The sequence below is a fragment of the Cavia porcellus genome, unplaced genomic scaffold, assembly GCF_034190915.1.
Source record: "Cavia porcellus strain 051 isolate PalLab524CR breed Dunkin Hartley unplaced genomic scaffold, mCavPor4.1 scaffold_26, whole genome shotgun sequence".
Taxonomy (NCBI): Eukaryota; Metazoa; Chordata; class Mammalia; order Rodentia; family Caviidae; genus Cavia; species Cavia porcellus.
In genome coordinates this window covers 40,341,860-40,364,428 of record NW_026947509.1, presented here as the reverse complement: position 1 = coordinate 40,364,428, position 22,569 = coordinate 40,341,860, and the positions used below count along the sequence as shown (strand labels likewise).

At 40.8% G+C, this 22,569-nt stretch overlaps 1 protein-coding gene across 1 annotated transcript in view; it reads left to right on the top strand.

Moving 5' to 3' along the window:
• Fnta (farnesyltransferase, CAAX box, alpha) overlaps nucleotides 1-20,785 on the top strand; it is a 37,228-nt gene extending 16,443 nt beyond the window's left edge. Inside the window, exons 4-9 of the mRNA XM_003474623.5 lie at nucleotides 32-136; nucleotides 4,504-4,630; nucleotides 14,088-14,236; nucleotides 18,784-18,846; nucleotides 19,793-19,964; nucleotides 20,225-20,785. Of these exons, the coding sequence (XP_003474671.1) occupies nucleotides 32-136; nucleotides 4,504-4,630; nucleotides 14,088-14,236; nucleotides 18,784-18,846; nucleotides 19,793-19,964; nucleotides 20,225-20,344 (736 nt within the window). The 3' untranslated portion in view covers nucleotides 20,345-20,785. The remainder of the gene's footprint in view (nucleotides 1-31; nucleotides 137-4,503; nucleotides 4,631-14,087; nucleotides 14,237-18,783; nucleotides 18,847-19,792; nucleotides 19,965-20,224) is intronic.
• Nucleotides 20,786-22,569: the final 1,784 nt, after the last annotated feature.

The window sequence follows — 22,569 nt, the reverse complement described above, 5'->3', positions numbered from 1 at the left end:
CTGAGACCTCGGATGTTTGCTTTTGCTGTAGGCATTTCCGCAGAGTTCTGTTACGGTCCCTTCAAAAAGATCTACATGAAGAAATGAACTACATCAGTACGATAATTGAGGAACAGCCCAAAAACTATCAAGTTTGGTAAGTTAGATCTTTGCTGGCAGTAATCCATAATAAGATGATAAGGAATTGTTTATTTCTCTAGTACTTTACATTGGAGTTCATAAGATTGTTAAGTATTACATGAGGCAGCTGTACATTTAGTCCTGACTTCCTCCAAGCCCCACACCTAAAGCTTCCACTGTTCCCAGTAGCATCACAAGGTAGGTACCAAACTTTTAGTACGTGGTTGTTGGGCCACATGTGAGAGTCTGTAACAGGATTATAACTATAATGGGGTCTTTCTTTACAACACAGTGAAGGGTAGAGTAAAGTAGGTTCACAGTCCTGGAGGTTTGGGCCACTGCAGTGGTATAGGTTACAAAAGATGAAGCTTAAAATGTGGTGCAAGTATAAGAAAGATAACAAGTTTGGGGGCTGGGGATTTAACCTCAGCGGCATAAGCGCCTGCCTTGTAAGCAGGCAGTTGTGAGTTCGATCCCTGGTACCGATAAAACAGAAAAAAGGAAAAAGACAAAAAAAAAAAAGATAAAAAGTTTGAAAGAAAAGCAATAGCTTTTGTTTATTTCTTGTGTTTAAGGGGTTGTTATCTTTTCTTTTTGTTACTATTTTTGAGGAGGGGTTTCACTGTGTTGCCCAGGCTGGCCTTGAACTCATAACCCCCTTTCTCAGCTCTCCACATAGATAGGATAACAGGCATGTACTACCATGTCAGGCTTGAAAAGCAAGTTTTCAAAGTTGAATTTATTGAGAAAGTGCGGAGACAGGAGTTTACTTTTCATTCAACAACCTTAACAGCCAGGTAAATGATGGTGGTGTCACTTAGTGAGTTTGGAGGCAAAACAGACATTTTGGGGAAACAAAGAGAGTGGTGGACAAGTGGGGCCTGGTGTACTTGCAGAAAACCTATGTAAAGCTGATCAGTAAATGGTTGAAAACTGCTTTTCTTTAACAAGGAGCAATATAGGCATATTGGGCATTGTCTGCTTTCTGGTAATTGAAGTCAGATGTGATAAGGATACTGAAGAAGAAATGCAGAGAACTTTAACATTAGACAAGAAGGAGTCTCATTCAAGAGGTAAGGAAAGGCCTTGAGTTCACTTCCCAGCACACGCACACACACCCCTTGTGATGAGAGGCAGAGAATTCTGGGGAACAGGAGGGAAAGACTTAGGAGTGGGAAGGGGAAACAGTACCTTTATTCTGCATGCAGACAAGTGAAAGTGAGGTCGTACTCTGGCCCAGCTGGGTGGTAATCTACTTCATCACATGTTTTCATGGAGGAGTGTGTAGACGGCTTTCAGAGCACTAGAACATAGCTGACCCAGCAGTGAATAATTCAACATTACTTGGCAAATCATGGACATGGTAGCTGTTGTACAAATTTTCATTTGTAGAGCAACTTTCATAAACAACTTTATCATTGTAATTTCTTTTTTAACTTGATTATTACATTCCCAAGAAATTACATTATAAAATAACTTCATGAACCAGGCGAAGTTCTATCTGCTTCTAATCTCAGTACTCTAAGAAACTGAGGTAGGAATTAATGAGTTGGTGAGAACCCTGCCTTCTAATAGAAAAGAGTTGGTGATGTAGCTTATTGTGAAGGCTCTGGGTTCAATCACCAGTGCTGGAAAAATTTTTCTCATGACCTGGCACTTGTCAAGCAGGTGCTTACACCATTGAGATGAATCCCCAGCCCCTGGAAAAATATTTTTAGTGAAAAAAGTCATTTACCTTGTGATTAAGGTACTTTCATATAAAAATCTGTAGCTATAAAATTTAGACATCACAGGCATCCTTGTTTTTGTTAAAGAGAAATAGCTTTTCTTTTCTGGATCTGAGATACTGTCCTTAACACTGAGTCACCATTCACTGTCACAGAAAACAGGAGACAGGACCCATCACGTCCCTATGGGACTGTTGTTAAAATCTAAGCAGTGTTTGATTTGCAACACATTTTCAGTTGCCCCTCTACTAGAGTCCCTTTGGACCAGTAGCATACAACGAATGCAAATCCCCAATTAATCATTTTTATTAAATTCATACTAGGAAAATTTGTGCTCTAATCTAATCTTCTGCATTTAAGTTATAGGAATAAGAGAGAATATCTGTATTTTACTCTGAGAAATCAGTTTGATATACTACAGGAATTGATTCTTCAATTATGTGTGTAGTTGAGGCTGCCCTTGAACTCACTATGTAGCCAGGCTGACCTAGAATGCATGACAATTTCCTGTGTCAGCCTCCTGAGTGCTAGGATTACAGGCATGCACCACCATGCCCAGCTAGGAATTAATTCTTGACATTTTCCTAAATTACAGAATGTACAAAGAACATGGAAAAATAAAATACTGTAAATGTTCACTGATTTGAAAGATTGCTAAAGTAATTTTTTTTTTTTCAAATTGCAAAGCACATCAGTCAGGGGGCAACAATGGTACATACATTGTGCATTGTCATCCCCAAGTCATGCACACAGAGCACAAGGCATCTGCATTCAGTTGTCTGAACAATGCCAGCACAAATCTTTCTCTTCAGTCAGCTCAGAGAAGTCAATAGTATAACTCTCCTATTTTTACATACATACACATGTACATATATGTATATGTATGTTTTTTTCTTTGAGCTTGTTATATTAATGAAACAATATGATGTGTGTTATTTATTTCACCAATGAGTATGTCCTTGAGGCACATCCATTTACCTATAAAAGTGTCTAGTTTATTATTCTTTACATGTGTGCACATATATTACTGTGGTATGATGTTAATTCTTTTGGGAAGATACTCAGAAGCGGAATAGCTTGTTAGAATGGGACTGCCAATCCTAATTTTTTGAGGAATCTCCACACTGATTTCCACAGTGGTTGTACCAGTCTACATTCCCACCAACAGTTGTAAAATAAATATAGAAACCATTTTTCTGCATTTTCTCCTTGGAAGTGTTTTTATTTTCATAATATTCTGTAAGGTGAATTTTTACATTTTCCCTTCCTGTAGAAAAGATCATTCGTTAAGCATTAACGTTTTGCCTTTTTCCTGTTATTACTCCTCACATTAGTATAACAAGTATTATAGATTGCTGAGGTGCCACTTTTATTGAGATACAGTTTAGAGTGATTCATCTGTTTAAAGCGTGTGACCTCAGAGGTTTTCCTGCATTCACAGAAGTGTGCAGCTGCCCCAGTGTCCAGGTTCAGTTTGTAGTGAGTGTTGTGCAGTGCGGTGCTGGGCTGGAACTGGGGCCATCAGGTGCGGGGCGGCTACTCTGCTGTGGAGCTGCATCCCCAGCCCCAAAGAGAATTTTACATTTTTACTTAAATAATTTTATAACTTTTAGCTAAAGAGAATTATAAAAATGGGACCCAAAATAAGTCTCTTAGTATCTGCCAGGTCCAAAAACTCCCCTTTTGATAAACTTGCCATCTTTCATAGCTGTTTGACCTTTCTAAGGTCAAAGTGAGTTCAGTTCTGCCCACTACTGCTTGGAAGAAAAGTCACTTTTGTGGTAACATTTTGAACACGGGGATCTGACAAACTGTTCAAGTATAGGAACTCCTATACTTGAGAAAACATACCATGTTTTTTTTGGTGTCTCATTGTGTATTGTTGCAGAATCATGAGTCAGAGGATTGTGATTTTCAAAAGGTAACTGTACTCCCAGCTTTAGTTTGAGGGAGAAGGTCCCCAAACCCTCAGCATACCAATTTGAAGGTTTGTTTTTCATTGGTACACCTTAGATATACAGACTGGTGACATTCATCACGGGGAACTTGTGCCTCTACATGATGTATCTTGCTGCTGCTTTTTCTCCCACTGCCCTCCCTTGACCCCCCGCTTCCTGTTTCCTTCTGTTCTTTTTTCCCCCTTCTTTCCTTTCCCCTTACCCCTTCCTTTGTTCCTTCTCATTTGAACATTTTCTTACCATTTCCCAGTATCTGTCACACCTTTTGATCCTTAGTTACACTTTCGGTTTCTCACAGCAGAGAAGCAGTGTGGCACTTAAACGTGTGTCCAGTTTATTTCACATACCAGTATGTCTCAAGGTGCATCCATTAGCTGGATGTCTCAAGCTTCTTCTTTATCGCAGGCTAGTACGCCATGGTGGGAAGAAACTCACCTCTTCTGTCTCCATTCAGTGGTTGATGCCCTTTCGGACTATTTCTCAAGTATTAGTGTTCTGAAATCTTTTTTTAATGAAATTTTTTTTCTCTTATTGTTTCTTTCCTTGTTAATTTTTCTCTCCAGTAGAGTCTAGAGAATTTTAGGTGAATTTTTGTTTTCCTGTGTGTCCTTTCATATCACATGAAACATCCCATGCAGCTTATATGTTAATTCCTTAGTAAGTTAACATAGAACTTTTTTCCCTTCTCCAAACTTTAGGCATCATAGGCGAGTATTAGTGGAATGGCTGAAAGATCCATCTCAGGAGCTCGAGTTTATTGCTGATATTCTTAATCAGGATGCAAAGAATTACCATGCCTGGCAGCACCGACAATGGGTCATTCAGGTATTGGCCTTCTCCTGAGTGTTTTTCTGATTTTTATTTTTATACTTAGGTAAACAACTAAAATTACTATTAAAGTATACTTCTGAACCAAAATATGCATAATAAAAAGTTAAGATCTTTGATTAAAACCTATGTCTTTCATGTTGACTAACCATTATAATGTCTTTGAATATATTGGTGTTTCTTATTAAAGAATAATAAATAAATTTTGAATTCAGTTTGTATTACAACTTAATATTTGATAGCAAATTGAGTACCAGAAATTATTACATAATTTTTTTTACACCTATAAACCTTGGAATGTGACTTTGCAGTAGCTATTTAGTATTTTGTTTCTACTCATGGTTAAAATTTGATGCTAGGTCCTGAATAGAATAGTTAAAAACACCCATTCTGGGCATTTTATTTATTCTAGGAAATAATTCCAGTATTGTTTTCTGTGACATTTTTTCAGGGATTGCTACTTTCTGCACTATACATTTTACTGAGTATTTTTTACTTAAAATTTTAAGCTTTCCTCTTCCTCTACCTCCTCCTTCCTTTTTTTTTTTCCTCCTTTTTTGCAGGACTGGGGGTTGAACCCAGTGTGTTTGCACTGAGCTAAATCTCCACCCCTTTTTAAATTTTTTTATTTTGAGAGGAGGTCTCAAAATAAATCACTGAATTGCTAAATTGTCCAGGCTTGGCTGGACTTTTGGTCCTGCCTTACTCCCGGAGTGCTGGGATTACAAGTATGCACCACCACACCCAACTAAAATGGTACATTTTCTAAAAGTGTAATACCTAGTATTTTTATTTTTTATTTAAAAATTTTAGCCATAAAGTGTCTCTCACCACACAAGCACACATAAATACTTGCACATCTATCTACTATAACTTCAAAAATAGAGTATTACTAATATCTTTGAAGAGCTACCTCACCCAGTATGTTTTTTACTGAGATTATAAAAAGATTCCCTTCAGACAGGATTCCGAAATGTCCTTCATTTATGTTGCACTTTGTAAATTTCTATGTACAGAATTTCTCCCTTGATTTCACTTTTATTACATCATGGTTTCTTGTTTCCAGCATAGTTTTTTAAAGATAAGATTAATTTCATCTGTGTGTGATGGTGTACACTTTTTTTCCCAAGCACTCTGATCACTGAGACAGAGGTAAAGCTTGAGCCCAATCTGGGCAATTGAGCAGCTTAGCGCAATGCATGTCAATAAAAAAACTGAGGCAGGACTATCGCTGAGAGTTCAAGGCCAGCCTCTACCATGTAGTGGGATTCTGTCTCAGACATACAAAACAAACCAGACCCCAGAAGACTGGGGCTGTTGCTCAGTGTGAGGGTGCTGGTTTCGAGTAAATGGATTCTGAAAACCACAACTGCAGAGTCTCTGTGTGTTCATATGCTAAATACAAAGGGAAAAAAAATAAGCTTGTCCCTGCTCCTGGAATCCCACACTACAGCACAGGGTTACTGCTGATTAAATATTGAAGAGTGCATGTGACAGGCCACAACACAGAATCCTCTGTCCAGGTGGTCAGCAGTTCTGAGGTTGAGAAACTCAGGTGTTTTCTACATGGAAAGCCATTTTTAAATATTTCTGTTATTTTCAGTGAGGATTCATTAATTCACTACATTTTTAATCACTTAAAGCTAAAAATGGAACAGCTCTTTTAAAATATTTTTAAATTGTGATGAATTTTAGTTCAGTTTTTTCTTTTGTTTTTTGGCTTTTTGGGTTTTTTTTTTTTTTTTTCAGCTCTGGGGATTGAACCCAGGGTCTTCACATTGGCCACTCGCCATTTTAGTGTTTTATTTTAAGACAAGAGTCTTACTAAGTTGCCCACCTTTGGTTTTCCTGTCCTGTTCCTCCAGAATGCTGGACTTAGAGGCCAGCGATTTTTCTTTCTGGAGCCAGAGTCTCACTATATAGTTCAGGCTGGCCTTGAAGTCACAGCATAGCCCAGGCTATCCTTGAACTCGTAAGTTATCCTGCTTCAGCCTCCTGGGTGCTGAGGTTACAGTGTGTGTCACTATACATGGCAAATTTTAGGGCTTTTGTTTCACTTTTGTGTTTTTTTGTGAGACTGAGGGGTGAGACCAGCCCTTTAAACCTGGATAAATTCCTGGCCTATATGTTGTTTTACAGTAATACTTGAAGTTAACTGTACAAATGCTTCTAAAGTAAAGGCGTTGAGAACTCTTTTTTTTTTTTCAAGCCCAAAACAGAGTAGATATATTTTACATATATCCCATTTATGTAACATACATAAGAACTAATTACTTTAACAGTGAAGTAAACACTTGCAAAATAAGACTCAGCAAAAAAGAGTGTAGTAGTGTTGCAGGAAGTTTAGCTGAGTTCAGTGGCACAAAGCAGAAAAATGGCTGCAGCTAGGCCAGGATTTCTGGTTCATTCCCCTCTTGCTGCTCCTCGGCGGCTTTTAGGCTCCTCACTATCTGAGTCTGTTAGGGACTGTTGGGCGTTGACAGGGCTTTTGTACATCACACTTGGTAAGTTGGGCGTCTCTTCTTCTGGAGAGCTATCTCAGTTAACCTCTGAGTTAAACTGCATGCACAGCAAACTGCAACAACCCAAAAGAACAAGAATTCCCGTAGTGATGGTCAGGGAAGCAAGTGTGAAGGCCACCAAGCCCTTCCATTCACCAAACCATTGTTCCAGTAAACTGGTAAAGAGGCCATTAACTGCAGCACTTCTGGCCAGTTCTTTTGACAGGGTTGTTAGGTCATGGGGGACTTTGGTAACAGTGTCATGAGGAGCATTGTTGTTTGGGACAGAAGTACAGTTCTGGGTTCCTGTCACAATATAGACACCGCTTTTTCTGTGAGAATCGTTGTCCAGAGTGAATCTATTTTTCTAGGCCATCTGGCAGGAGGGCCTGAGTTTAGGTTTTTTAATAGCACTTCAGATGTAACTTATAAACCTGTGCTGATTATAGTAAACATAGTTTATCCAATTTACTTTTTGTTCATAGTGACCCACCAGAACAGTGAACTTTTAAATCCCTACAGCTACTGGATTCTGAGCTTTAAATTTATTGGGGACCCCTTGTGGGATCCCGATTGCATCCAGGTGGATAATAGGGTCAAAGGAATCTAGGGCTGATTTATTGAGCAGTGTTTCTCAAATGCATGGGAAGCATCAGGAGGGGGGATTGATCTCTGAGCAGCTGTGAAGGGAGTAACCAGTTGGAGTAGGGCACAGGTTCCAGTCCAGCCATTGGGAAGGTCGAGTACAGAGATGTGTTACATAACTAAGTCTCCAGCTGGTCCTGACTCCCAGCCCTAACCTGCTTGCCAACAGAAGCACTACTGACTGCAGGGAACTCAGCTCCTGAAGTTCTCATCATCCATGAGCATGAGAAAGGAGGTAAGATAGGACATGGAATGTTCCAGGCCTTGGGGACATCTGGAGACACCCGAAAATTTGTATTGGACACTTTAAAGGACTCTTCTCATTGAGGTGCAAGTTTGCCAGGAACCTGTAACTATAGATGTTCATTAGGATCTTCACACCTAATGTCCCCTATCTTCTCTCCATCTGTATAAAAAGGGGCGCATTTCACTTCGTTCAGGAAAGATGGTTTTTTTGTGCTTTCTGCCTGAACCCAGGCACAATAAATCCTATGTCATGTTGCCCTTACATGAGCCTGTTGGTCTCTGCTATTTCCCACTGTGTGTTAACAGTAAGCACCAGGCATCTCCATATGGAGCAGGGAGATTCCTGGGCTGAATTAGGGCCAAGTCGGTGAGGTTTCCAGGGAACATAGATCTAGGAGTGTCGCCTACACTGGGGCCAAGCAGATGCTGGCCAGGCATGTAATAGTAAAGGCCTAGGAACTCTTTCATGGCTGTTTTTCCTCCATGGGTTAGATTGTAGTGTTTTTGAACCCAGGCATAAGCCATCTTTGTGGGGCAGCAGTTTATCCATCCAGGAATGTCAGCCCTGGCCTTGGTCCCTGAGTGGCTTGCTGGCTTGCTAGCTAGCTATTTATTTATTTTTGTTCCTGGGAATCAAACTCAGGACCGTGTACTTGCTGAGCTCTATCCCCAGCCTTAGTGACTTGATCTTGTTTTGTGCAGTCATCTTTTTTCCTTTGTATATGCAAGGAATTGAGTTTTGTTTACTATCAGGAGGAATATCCATTAGGAGTTTTAGGTTTTCTTGTCTGATGTTTTTGTCCCAGGATATTCCTTTAACAGCTCCTTTTATAGTTTTATCTGCTTTATTATTTTTTAAGGAGATGAAGCTCTTGACTTTTGATGTCCCTAGCAGTGAATAATTATCACTTTGGTGGATTTCCAAATATCAGCAAGCAGCAGAAGAATTTCTTTTTTGTTTTTAATGATTTTACTCTTATTGAAAGACATACCTAGAGTACATGTAGATATTTCAGATCTCATAAAGGGCCTTTATGAGAGTGCATAGTTTAGCTTGCTGCCATGACCATCTTTGTGTGAGAGTTTTGGCCAAAATACCTTTGTCCAGATGACCATAGCATAGTTAGCCTGTCAGACTCCATTCCTAACAATGTTACTTCCATCCGTGGTTGAGTCCTGGATGGAGCAGGTGACCTCTTTCCTGTCCAAGGGCACTGTTTCCCTGACTTAAGTCAAACCCCAGGTATCTGACTTTGTGTTTATAGATCAGTGTCTTTTTCCAAGATATCTTGTAGCCAGTTTCTGTCCAGTGTTATAGCAGAGCTTTTATGCCTTCCCAGCAGGCAGCTTGAGTGTCATTAGCCTGAAGAAGGGAGGGTGCAGTGATGTTCTGTGCTGGGAAACTAGTGTGGCCAGCTTTGAGGGCTTTTCCAAAGAGGGTAGACGAATTTTAAATCCTTGGGTAGGTGAGTCCAGGTCAGCTGACTTTTGAGTCCAGAACCAGGTCTTTCCATTTAAAGGCAAAGAGGAGTTGGCTTCCAGGAGTTAGCTGAAAGTAGTAAATGGCACCGTTTAGGACCAGGTGGTGTACCAGCAAGCTGCAGGTGGCAGAAGACTGAGGAGAGTACATGGCTTTGGAACTGCCCGGTGACATTAACAGCTTGGAGATCTTGAACTGTATGATATTTTACACTGGGTTTCTTTACAGGCAGGAGAGATATTTCAGGGTGTTTGACAGTCTTGAGTATTTTGCAGTTCTGAAGCCTCTGGATGTGTGGTTTAATTCCTAGTTGAGCCCTTTGGCATGGAACTCAGGTGAGGGTTGCTCCAAGATGCTGTTTCACAATCAGAGGCAGGTGGTTCATGGCCAAAGTCAGGGAAAGAGTTTAGAGAATTTCTGGGTTGATTTCATTTGTGTGTGTACCCATCCATTGCTGTTTTTTTCTTCTCGGGGCACTGTGATAGCAAGCAGAAAATATCAAGCAGCTGCTTCAAAGCCAAAATGGTGTTTAGATGTAAAGTGGTAGAGTAGTTGACGGAAGAGACATACTAAAAGGAATGTTAGGGTTGTGGAGCTGGAAGGGACAGAGAAGCAGATTGCCTCGGAGAGAAGGTGATGGTGGCCGCTAACTTAGGAGTCTTTCCCTAGGAGTGGGATTGAGCCCTCCGGCTAGTGGAAAAACTCATGTGTGATTTGATGTCCTCCCAGGCTGAAAGCTTGTGGCTGGCAGAAGGGTCCCAGTTTCCTCCAGTGATGGTAACCTTTCCACAGAGGGGCCACAGGTTGGGTAACTAGAGTGTTCTGTTCTGTTGTCTACAGAAAAGTCACAAGTGGCTCCCAATGTGGATGTGGACTGTGGGCTCCCAGTGACCCAGCTGAAGAAGGGAGCCCAGTCTGGCCTAGTCTGAGCCCATCAGACCGATGAAAGGGCTGTTGTTTGATCCAGCTTGGAGCTTTGGAGAATCCTCAGTGTTGCTGACATTTATCTCAGCGGACAGTAGATGATGCCATCTGAGCAGGATACAGGTGTAAGGGCAGCTGTGCGGCAGGAGGCTCTGGTGGGAGGGCCTCGGTGGCCGAATGCAGGCAGTGCCTGACGGGACTCAGCGGTTGGGCGTGGAGAGGTGGGCCGGCAAGGTACCTCATGCGCGGGTGGAGGGCTGGCAGCAGGACTGGTGACCTGGAAGTAGATGAGTTGGTAGCTAGGGGAGGAGGACTGATCCGGTGGGAATAGGTACTGGCAGCAGTTGTGCCAGCCGATAAGGGGCAATTCAGCTGCCAAGGAGAAATGCTCTGGAAGAATGGGCCTTTGTTCAGGCCAGAGAGCGAGTTTGGTTTCATTTGAACTCTGCAATCCTTAGAAAAGCTTTTAAAAAAATTCTTTAGGATATATTCCAGAATTTGAGTTTGACTAATTAGGTCCAGCTCTAGGGGCTGGGGATTTAGCTCAGCGGCATAAACGCCTGCCTTGCAAGCAGGCAGTCATGAGTTCGATCCCCGGTACCGATAAAAAGGAAAAAGAAAAAAAAAAATTATGTCCAGCTCTGACTCTGCATGTATGTGATGGTCCCTTGTTTGGTGACACAAGAGAGACAAAGGTAGGGTACCTTCTCTCATAGAAGACTAGTCTGATGCTTGCCTGGCCACTCCCCTCTTGTAGATGAAGGTCTGTCTTAGCAGTAGGTGCACCTGTGCCCCCAGGTCAATTCAGTGACCCACATTACAGAGATTTGAGTCACCACTGAGCTATGTGACAGGCCATAGAACCGCAGGACAAGTCCCACCAAACTCTGTAGCTGAGCTAACTGTGGAGCTGTATAAACGATCATCTGAAGCAGCTAGATTCACTAGAGATGTTGTACAGGAATGTCACTCACATTCATTCAGAGGTTAAAACATTCCACCCTCAACCCAGAAAACAGGAACTGACCAGGAGGTAATCAGGCTCCTCTTCTACCCTTGAGTCGGATGGGCTGGTACCAGGAAAAGAGAGAAACCCAGAATGGCCGTCCTGGGTTTCTCTCTTTTTCCTGTGATTCAGAAGTCCTGATGACTATTTCACTCTCCTTTAGAGCCGTGATGGGGAGGGTGTGTCCCAGTTCATGTCCCGGAAGTAGGGGGGACCTCTCTTCTGAGTGCTGCTGGGATGCAGAGCAGCAGCCTGGGCTCCATGGCCTGCAGTGGGGCCGAACAGGCCTATAGCTGTCTTTTCTCACTTCCTTGCTCAGTGCACCAGAAACTCTTGTGGGAAAAATTGAATCAACGGTAGCCAGGAGCTCAAGAGAAGAAAGGAAGTTTTGTTGATGCTAATGGACACCAGAGGTATAATCTCTAAAGTCTGAGGTGGTGATTACAGAGAACTTGTCTTCTTTGTAACAGAAGTCACAAGAAAGAGATAAACTTTCTCTGAAGGCCTGGGTACGATGGATGTTCTGTGATGAACATAATAATGGGCACAATTGTCTGTGTAGCAAGTAGTTTTTAGCACATTCTCAGAAGTTTCAGTTTGATGACACATCGTGTAATTTAGCTACGTTCCGTGGCAGAGAACAGAGTGACTGCAGCTTCGTTGAGCAAAATGGCAGAGAGAGGTCAGGATTTCTGCTTCAGGGCTTGAATGGATCGCAAGACCATTGTACATAATCATGAGAAAAGATCATCCTAAAATGTTGCATACTTGTGTCGTTCATTTAAATATCATTCCAGAAATACTAAAATTGTACAGGAGGAAGTGGCTAATAGGGATTAGGGAATAGGGAGATGTAACTAAAGAGGACAGTGTGGGGCAGCATCTGTGTTTGAGGCACCATTCTGTATAATAGCTATGCCTGGGGTAGGTTCCTGGAACTAAACTCACCGCACCAGCACCCAGCCCTCACCCACCACATGCGCTGCATGGACACACGTAACATCTGAATGAGGGCTGTGTTTTGTTAAGAATAATATACCAGTGCAGGGGCTGGGGGCTTAGCTCAACCATGTAAGCTCCTACCTGGCAAGCCCGAGATCGTGAGTTTGATCCCTGGTACCAAAAAAAAGAATAATGTACCAGTGCAGTTTTCTGTTTGGGGGTGGGACTTCTGTTAGTAAGATAATATCATTTGGGGAAACAACGTGAAGGGTACACAGAACATTTTACTTTTGTAACTTGCTGTGAGTCTGAAAAACCCAGACACACATGCAGATATTCCTCATTTAACAATCTACCTGTGTAAAGACTGCTTGAGCTTAACGACTGAGGTGCACAAAGGTGGGGTCAGATTACGACTTGTCCTTTTTATATTTGTACAGTTCTGCACATTCGTTTGTAGAGCTTTGGACTTCTTTGGTGCAGTGCACCTTGTTTTTACAGATCTCTAGTTTTATGTTCTGTTGTACATTAACAGTATTGCATGTAAAAGTTACACAAGTAGAAGCAAAGACATCAAGTTGCAGTTTCCTCTGACTGTTTCTTTGTTCTGAATCGTATAATGTACATGCTACATGTGGTTTCTTCAGTTCAGGGAATGACCTAATTGTGGGACTGGCACTTGGTGGCTAATTTCCCCTGATTGAGCAGACATACAATTGTTCACTTGTTAGGAAATTTCTTCACATTTGTTCTCTCATTCTGTACCCAGTGCCTTGCCCTAGAGCAGTGGTGGCAAACTTGTGGTACATGTGCCTAAGCAGGCTGTTTGTATCATTGAAAGCTCAGAAGGTTTGGCATCACCGCACTTCCAGCACTGTGAGGTACTGGCAGCACTGAACTGTGCTACTAACCAGTGTAGGAATTTTCATAAAAATCTCTTTTTCTTACCTTTCCTTGTCTTTTCTCTTTTATTTCCTTTTCTTTACTAGGGGCCGAATGCAGAACCTTTGCGCTGAGCTGTATTCCCAGCTCTTTTTGTTTTGATGTAAGAACTTGCTAAGATGCCCAGGTAGTACTTGGATTTGCAGTGCTGCCTCAGCCTCTCACTGCTGGGATTATGGACATGTTAAACCATACCTGGCTAAATAATTTCTTTCTTTCTTTATATATTTTTATAATTTTATTGTAAAATCAATGATCATCATACTGAAATTCTTACTCTTGCTATTATCAAATAAATAAAACTCCAGTCGCTTTCTCATGTCTCAAATTTTGCAACATTTGTAAGTTTTGACCATTCTCCCACATTTTCTTTTATTAAAATAGCTTTATAATATAAAAATTTATCTAAATTTATTTGTATATCTCTATGTAGTTTTAAGACAGTTTTATCGTATGTGTAGAATTTCAATGTTGTTACTTTATTTAATGTGTTAAAATCAAATTCCATCAAATTCCATCAAATGTGTATACTTACTTTCTTTCTAGTTTTTGGTTTGTTTGCCAAATTTTCTTTGATGACTTCTTTACATACATGTCTTCTGTATGTGTCTTATCCCTCATCTTTTGTTGACTTACAGCTATATTTTCTGTGCAAATAAGTGGTAATTCTTGTCTTCAATTCAGCCTTCGTAGCTTTGGTAATGTTTATTTTTATTGCTCATAAATGGGACATTTATAACTCAATTTTTCTTTTAAACTTTCTTCTAGGAATTTAGACTTTGGGATAATGAATTGCAGTATGTAGACCAGCTTCTCAAAGAGGATGTGAGAAATAACTCTGCTTGGAACCAAAGATACTTCGTCATTTCTAACACTACTGGCTACAATGGTCATGCGGTATTGGAGAGAGAAGTCCAGTTAGTAAAGTCCTTCTCTTACCCACTGATGAAAAATGTTCATGCCTACCATCCCTTGGGCATTGGGGCTATAGCAGAGATAAAGACCATCCCAGAACTGAAATAGGACGAATATAGAGATGAAGCATAGAATGATAAATCTACAAATAGTAGGGCATACCTTTACATTGTAGTGTCAGAGTTTCTTAAAATATTGTTGCTACCAAGAATTGAAAAGAAAGCAGATTTCATGCTGGGCATGGTGGCGCACACTCGGGAGACTGAGGCAGGAGCATTGCTGTGAGTTCTAGACAAGCCTGGGCTACACAGTCAATCAAGACCAGTGTGAACTACAAAGGGAGACCCTGTTTCAAAAAATAACAAAAACAAAGAGCAGGTTTCTCGGTGTCTAGGAAGTCTTATTTTAAATCTGTCTCACTAAATTCTGCTGCTTTTTGGCTTACAGTTCCCAGCTGCCATGTAACTGTAGTGTAGGGTTGAGTTGTGGAGGGAATGGGGGCTACTGTGTAACCTGTAGGGTATTTAACAGCATTTATGCATTTAAAAAAGACAGAATGGTGAAACACACCTGTAATTCTGGCACCCTGGGAGGCTGAGACAAGAGGATCACAAATTCAAGCCCAGCCCTTGGCAACAACTTAGTGAGACCCTGTCTCAAAGTAAGATAAATATAAAAGGCTAGGAATGGAGCTCAGTCCCCAGTGCTGCTAAAAAGTTTTCATGTGTTACCAAATGTCCCTTTTGGGTGGGATAAAATCACCTCTCTTTGGGATTACCAAAAGCCATTATATGAACTAGAAATGTCTACACTGGCATGAATTTCTGTATTGTCTGCGTAAGCATTAAAAATTATGTCTTTTTTTTTTTTTTTTTTTTTTTTGAGACAGGGTCTCAGTAACTTGCCCAGGCTAGGGTTTAACTTCTGACCCTACTGCCTCAGTCTCCTGGAGTGCTGGGATTACAGGCATGCACCACCATGCTTAGCAATATTCATTTTTTTCTGACCTTACTTCTTTTGTGACAGTGTCTGTGTCAAAGTTTAAATATGCAAATTTCAGAGGCCTGATTAGAGCAGGTACAGTTGTAACTGCTGCTGGGGAGAGCTGATTTTCTGGTGCAACTGTCCTACATGGAGGGCTCTGGTGATGGCTTTTCGATTTTTAGCACTGGGGATTAAACCCAGGGCCACACATATGCTAAGCACATCCTTTACCACTGAATGGTATGCCCAGCCCATATATTTTCTGAAAAAATATCTTTACCATCCATCTTTAACTCTCTGTTCTAGGCTTATGTCTGAGACATACCCACCCTGCAAATATAACCTAGTTTTGTTTTCTGCTGCTCCTTTCTGCAGCTGTATTGTTCAGTATGATAGCCACTGGTAAGCAGATATGCTGCCTAAATTTCAATTACCAAAAATATCATAAAAATTAAGATACAGTTTCACAATTGTATGAGTCACATTTCAGATGTCAGTATTCCTATGTGGCTAATGTCTATAGTATTGAACACTAAAGATACAGAGCATTTCCAGAATTGCAGGAAGTTCTTTTGGGGCTTAATAAAGTTATTGTATATTCTTTGGTTTTTATTTTTTTCAGCTGGAGTCCATACCAGTCATGAACTCACTCTGTAGCCCAGGCTGGCTCTGAACTCCTTCTCCTGCCTTGGCCTCCTGAGTGCAGATTAGAGGCATGCACTGCTGGGCACAGTTTGCTTCTGTATTGTTTAAATGGTGGAGCTTGAATAGAGAAAACTTAGACTCCATCCGTAGCACTCTGTTACTTTACTCTCTTAGAGTTGGTTTTCTTGCCAAAAAGTAGAGATTATTGCTTGAATTGACCCAGTTAGTGGTTAATATACTTAAAAATTAAAGAACTTCAAAACACAAACTTGTGTCTTATGCTGTGGAGGCAAATTGTGGCTTTTTGCTACCAAGAGAACGGAAACATCAGCAACAACACACAAAGAGCTTCCCATACTTCAGATTTGTTAGGTTTTTTAGGCATCATCCTTCAGTATGCATAAAAAATGTTGACAGTGTTACTGTTAGTTGTAGTTAGAATTTATAATTTGTTAAATTTTTAACTTTTAAGAATAGATGGTTGTTCCTGGTTGCGTTCCTCAGTGTTTGCTCTAGTTTTGGGGATCAAACCCTGAAGAGCCTCAAACATGCTGGTTGGCCACGTGCCATTGTGTACACGCCTAGACCTGTGTTCTGCAGTTTGATCCTTATTTTACAAGTAATGCAATATAGTAGTGAGCAGAAACTACACTGTATTACATAAAGTAAAAAGTTAAAATCTCCTACTCTCCTTGCTCCTACTCACTAGGCTGAGCTAATTATGTGCATCCTTCTAACCTTTTAAAATATATTTACAAATACTTCTATGCAGCAGCCCAAACAATTGTTACAGACATTACCTTTTACATTTACCGTATTATGGTCGTATTTTCATGCAAGTACATTGTCTGTTAATACCACTTTTTTTTTTCCTCTTTTTTTTGGGGGGGCGGTCTGAGACAGTTTTGGCTACATAGTTCAGGCTGGCTTTGGACTCACACCTTGAATTCACTATGTAGCCCATAGTGGGCTTGAACTTGCAAGTGATCCTCCTGCCTCTGCCTCCCAAGTGCTGGGATTATAGGCATATACCACATGTAGAGTATCCCTTATCCAAAGTGCTTGGACTTTTTGGGTTTGAAATATTTATATACATCTTGATGATAGAACACAAGTCTATAAATACAAAATTCATTTATCTTTTGTGCCTAAAGGTAGTTTTGCAGGGAAAAAATACTGATGATCAAACCCAAGGGCTTTTGAGACAGTAATTGGCCCAGGCTAGCCTCCAACTTGAACTCCTCTTGCCTCAGCCTCATGAAGATCTGGGGCTACAGGCATGTACCACTATGCCTAGCCAGTGTGCCTAAATTTAAACACAGCAGCTATCACATGATGGGTCAGGTGTAGCGTTTGCCACTTGGGACATCATGTCAGAATAGAGGTTTCAGACTTCAGAAAATTTTACATTTTCAGATAAAGGATGCTCAACTGGGATTAATAATACCTACTGTATGCCAGGAGTTCCAGTCTAATTCTGGTAACTCTCAGAGATACTTGTAAAGAACTTGAGGTTTTAAGTAATTCTTTTTTTTTTTTTTTTTTTTTTTTTTTTTGGTACTGGGGATCAAATTCACAGCCTTGCGCTTGCCAGGCAGGCACTTAGGCCACTCAGATAAATCCCTGGTCCTTCAGGTAATTTTATAACAGGTTTCAGAGCACTTAGATAATCAGTAAGTTGAGGATTTGTAGTCAGGTAGTTTGACGTTGAAGTCCATGTTTTATCATTGAAAATAGTTGACACTTTAGTGCACATAAATGCAAATACAATTTTTGGTACTGACAAAACTGAGTTAATAATCTACAGAGTCTAGCTAGACCTGTACTTAAAACATAGTTTTATGAATAACTGAAACCATTAAGTCATGTGAAAGGCATTAGAAAAATCTCTTCATAATATTGAATGAGTTTATTACTCTAGATGAAAAACAATTCTGATTTATTACATCACTACAACGAGACCAGGAATGTTGTTAACTTTAGTCAAGTTCACTCAGCTAAGCAAGTATAGAGTGGAACACAGTTCTGTAATTGACTTAGAATGTAGCAGTGCAGTCTCAATTATATTTACTAACTGGGTTAAGGAAAAGAGGAAATACAGAGGAGGGTATATTTTGACTGGGAATCACATATTTTCCTAGTAATCTTGTTTTAGAATAGAATAAATACATACTGGTGGGGTTTTTATTTGGTTTGGGTTTTTGTGTACTGGAGATCAAACTCATGACCTTGCACTTGCCAGGCAGACACACTGTTGAACTAAATCCCCAGCCCCTGAATACTTGTTTTTATTTTTATTTTTGTATTTCCAATCTTATTTTTATTATAGCTCCTATTATTCATTATTATTTTTCAGTGACTAAGGGTTTGGCAAGCATAACTAGATGTTTGACTAGTTCTCCAAGTTTCCTTTACAAAAAAAGTAACGTCTCCCTGTTTTAGCTGACATTCCCTACAGAAGGAAAAATCTTCCATTCTCATTTTCTTTTCTTTCTGTGAATTGAGACTTTATTGTTTTTCCTTTTTCTTTTGTTTGTAGTAGGGTCTTGCTATACATTTCAAGCTGGCCTTGAACTCAGTCGGGCTGGCCTTAAACTTAGAGTAATCTCTTAAGTCTTGGGATTACTGGCATAGACCATCACACTCCGGTGAACTGAAGCATTAGGTTAGGTATGTGTCCTTCCCCAGAATTCACCAAGAAATAGGAAAAGGAAGAAGTATGTAAGTAGGACATGACCAGCTGCTTACTTGAAGATGGTCTGATTCAACCATGAGCTGGAGAGGTACTGCAGTCTGCTGAGGTGAATGAGAGAGAACGCAGGTGTGGAGGCTGGGCTAAAGCTTATTAACACTGTCTCGTCATTGCATTGCACCATAAAGATTTATAGGCATATTCATTTGTGGGGTGGCTTTTTTACAGGTACACTTTGGAAATGATAAAACTTGTACCGCATAATGAAAGTGCTTGGAACTATTTGAAAGGGTAAGAGGTTGTTTTCTGCTTTTATATCAAAATCCAACAAATACTAATACATGCATCATGGAATGTGTTCCATAGTCAGATTTGAAGGGCTACTAAAGAGTTTTTCATGTTTCCAGATCTAAGCAAGCAGTAGTGTAACAGGATTATGGTAATTCTCAAGAACTGTGCTCTGTGTGACTCTACTCTCCACTTAGCAAGCACATACCAGCATAGTTTTTAGAACAGCATATGAATGAACAATAATACATTCTTACTTATATTTATAAATCTTCTAGTGTCTGTGCAAGAGAATGGTATACACACATTCAGGTTCTGCCCAGCTCAGGAATACAGTGAGGCAGGCTGTGGAGAGAGACGTCCAGTTCCAAGTCTTATGGCTTAGAAAGGTGTCATTCCCGGCCATAGACATAGTCAGATTCTCATCTTACTTAGGCCTTCAAGGAAACAGATTTAAAGAACCAATTTATGGAGCCCAGTCATGTTTGGGGTTGTGTCAGGGCTTGGGTCAATTTTAAGAGGAGGATTTATACTGTCCATTGTGGTACATGCCCACAGTCTCAGCAGAGCACCTGGGATCACAAGATAGAGCCCAGCCTGGGCAATTTGGTGAGACCTTGTATCAGTTTTTTTAAAAAGCTATAAAAGGCCTGGGAATGTAGCTTAGTGCAGAGAGCCTAGGTTCAGAAAAGAAAAGAGAGAATGAATGAACGTGGTTTATTTTCTGCTGCAATTTTGTGTTATGCAGTTTAAGTTACAAATCATTACTTTTAACCCTTCAAGATTTTTAAAATTTATTTTCCTCAGTTCTTAGTGATCTATAATAAAGCTCTCACATAATTTAAGTTTCATTTTTCATCCTCATTCACAGTCACATTCATTCAAAATCAGAGTTTACTACTTCTTTTTACTGTTTGTTGTTCCTTTCAAAATTGAGTTTTATTTTTAGGATTTTGCAGGATCGTGGACTTTCCAAATACCCCAACTTATTAAGTCAGTTACTTGATTTACAACCAAGTCACAGCTCCCCCTACCTGATTGCCTTTCTTGTGGATGTCTATGAAGATATGCTAGAAAACCAGTGCGACAACAAGGAAGATATTCTACATAAAGCGTTAGAGGTAAGCTAGTGGGACTTGAACTTTGCCTTGGGGCATCTCAGAGGGGTCTGCCCAGTGCCACTGGGGTTTACACTCCTTTTCAGTTTGCCTACTGTGGGGTCTTGCTGGTTCCAGGCCTCATCTGTGGCACTGGGGAACATAGTGGTTAGGTACCAGTGTGTCTCCATGAACATGATCTGAGTTAAATTACGTTGTGGCAAAGGCTGGTGAGCTTGAGATTGAATCACACATTTACTGCAGTAAATTTCTTTTGTTTTCAGTTATGTGAAATCCTAGCTAAAGAAAAGGATACTATAAGAAAGGAATATTGGAGATACATCGGAAGATCCCTCCAAAGCAAACACAGAGACAGTGACCTGCCGACAAACGCACAGCAGTAACGCCCACCGGAAGAACCTGATGGAATGCCTCTGTTTTTTTTTTAAGGGACTCTAAGCAAGAGTTTAAGGCTAAAGTGAGCACTCTTCACTTGTGGTAGAAAAGGCAGATGACACAGGTGTTGCTTTTAACAAGAACTAAGCGCGACGTTCCTTGGGTGCTGCTGCTACTCAGACTCGCTCTGAGAAATTGGATTCTTTTAAAGCAAAGTAATTGGAGGGGAGGGGGAATTAAAAAGTCCCGTTCTGCAGTCTTACCAACATCTAATCTACTTGCTTTGCATCCTGGTCAGTGAAGGGTGGGCCTCGGTAGGAGACTCAGTGAGTTGGGGTCCCGCCATCCTGTCTGGCCGAGCTGCTGTGCCGGCCATGGTATCAACGGTCACTGTAATCAACTAATGCCAAAACGGGTTTGTAATAAAATTACAGACTTATCTAAAAGCAGTTACCATGGTGGTAGTATTTTTAACAGCATCTGATCATGTACAAGGGACACTGTCTCAATGTAGGAAAACAGTTAAAGAGGAAAATACTTCTGTAAAACTGAAAACCACACACATAATTAAAAGAAATGTTAGCTGTGAAACTGTGATGTGTTCTTGGCTGCAAGCAAAAGAATCCTCTCCAGGTACTGTAAGCTCAGCGGGTTTATTCAAGTCTGTGGTAGCTCACAGAGTAACTGTTCCACCTTCTAGAAGTGCACCCCAAACCATGGCATAGAACTGGGCTGTAACCTGGCTGGTGCTGTGCCAGACTCAGGAAACTGCATGAAGAGTGAGGAAGCCACAGCCTGGCTACAGCTTCAGGACTGTGCCACCTCTGCCACCTTCCACATGCATACCTTGTCACTGTGTGATACGATTCCAAAGGAGAGGCTCGGTTTAGTGTACCTGTGAAGATGTGTGCAAGTTAGCTGCGAAGCCTTCTATAAAATTCAGCTTTTACCCTTTTCTGTTAAGTCAGACTAAGAGTATTTTGTTTTTGTTGTTTATTTGAGACAGGGTCTTGTTATGTTACCCAAACTTAGTGTAGCTCAAGCTAGCCTCAAACTTGCAGTGATCCTCTTGCCTCAGCCTCCCCAGTGCTGGGACTTCAGGTGTGTGGCACTTCCCCCCTGCTTGTTTTGTTTTCGTGGTACACGGGACTGAACTCAGGGCCTTGAGCACTGTAGGAAGCACTCTCCCGCTGAGTTGTATTCTAGCCCTACTTATTTTGAGACAGGTTCTCAAAATTGTCCAAGCTGACCTCACACTTCAGATCCTCCAGCCTTAGCTTCCCGAGTTGCTGGAATTATGGGTGTGCACTGCCATACCTGGCACCAATGGCATTTTCCTTCTTTCTTTTTTAATGTAACTTTCATAAAAGATTATTTTTCATCGCACATAATGGATTTATTGCTTTATTGCCTCTTTACCCTCCAGGAACTTGCTTGAAACTAACAGAACAGTTTGTATCTCTATCCACTGCCTCAGTATAACTCAGTGTCTCTGCTGTTTAAAAGACACATTTGAGGGCTGAGGATTTAGCTCAGTGGTACAGGTGCCTGCTTGCCAAGTGCGAGGTTGTAAGTTCGGTTCCTTGTACCAAAAAAGGAAAGAAAGAAAGGCACATTAAAAAACAGAGGAGAAGGTTTGATCTGCTTGATGAGTCCAGTCCATAAAGGAGGATGGGTTTGACTAGCGGGGCCTTAAATTCAATTTTACAGTTGGTAGTATCACAAATACTAAATTTCAGTTAATAGGAAAGTTTACAACATTTTCTTATGGAAGTCAACATTATTTTGAAAAATCTTCAGACTGACTCGTAACCCCGTTAACAGGCAATGCTATCAGATGAAAGGGTTTCAACCAGTTTTATTACCCTGACGTAAGCCTCCAGGCTTTATTACTTTCCTCCTACCCTTCTTTTGGTAGAGGCAAGTACTGGGGACGAACTCACAACCTTGCCCTTGCCAAGCAGGTACTTATGATGCTAAACTAAATCCCTGGCCCTTGACTAATTCTTAAACCAGCTGTGATGGTGCACACCAGTAATCCCAGCACTAGGGAGGCTGAGGCAGGAGAATATGCAAGTTCGAGGCCAGCCTGAATTACATAGTGAATTCAAGTCCAGTTTGAATTACATAGTAAAACCCTGTCACAAAGCAGAAAACAAATCCCCAAAAAATCCATCCCTAATGCTTGTGTAAATGTTGGAAAAAATGGTGCTCATAACCACTCAATGCAGTT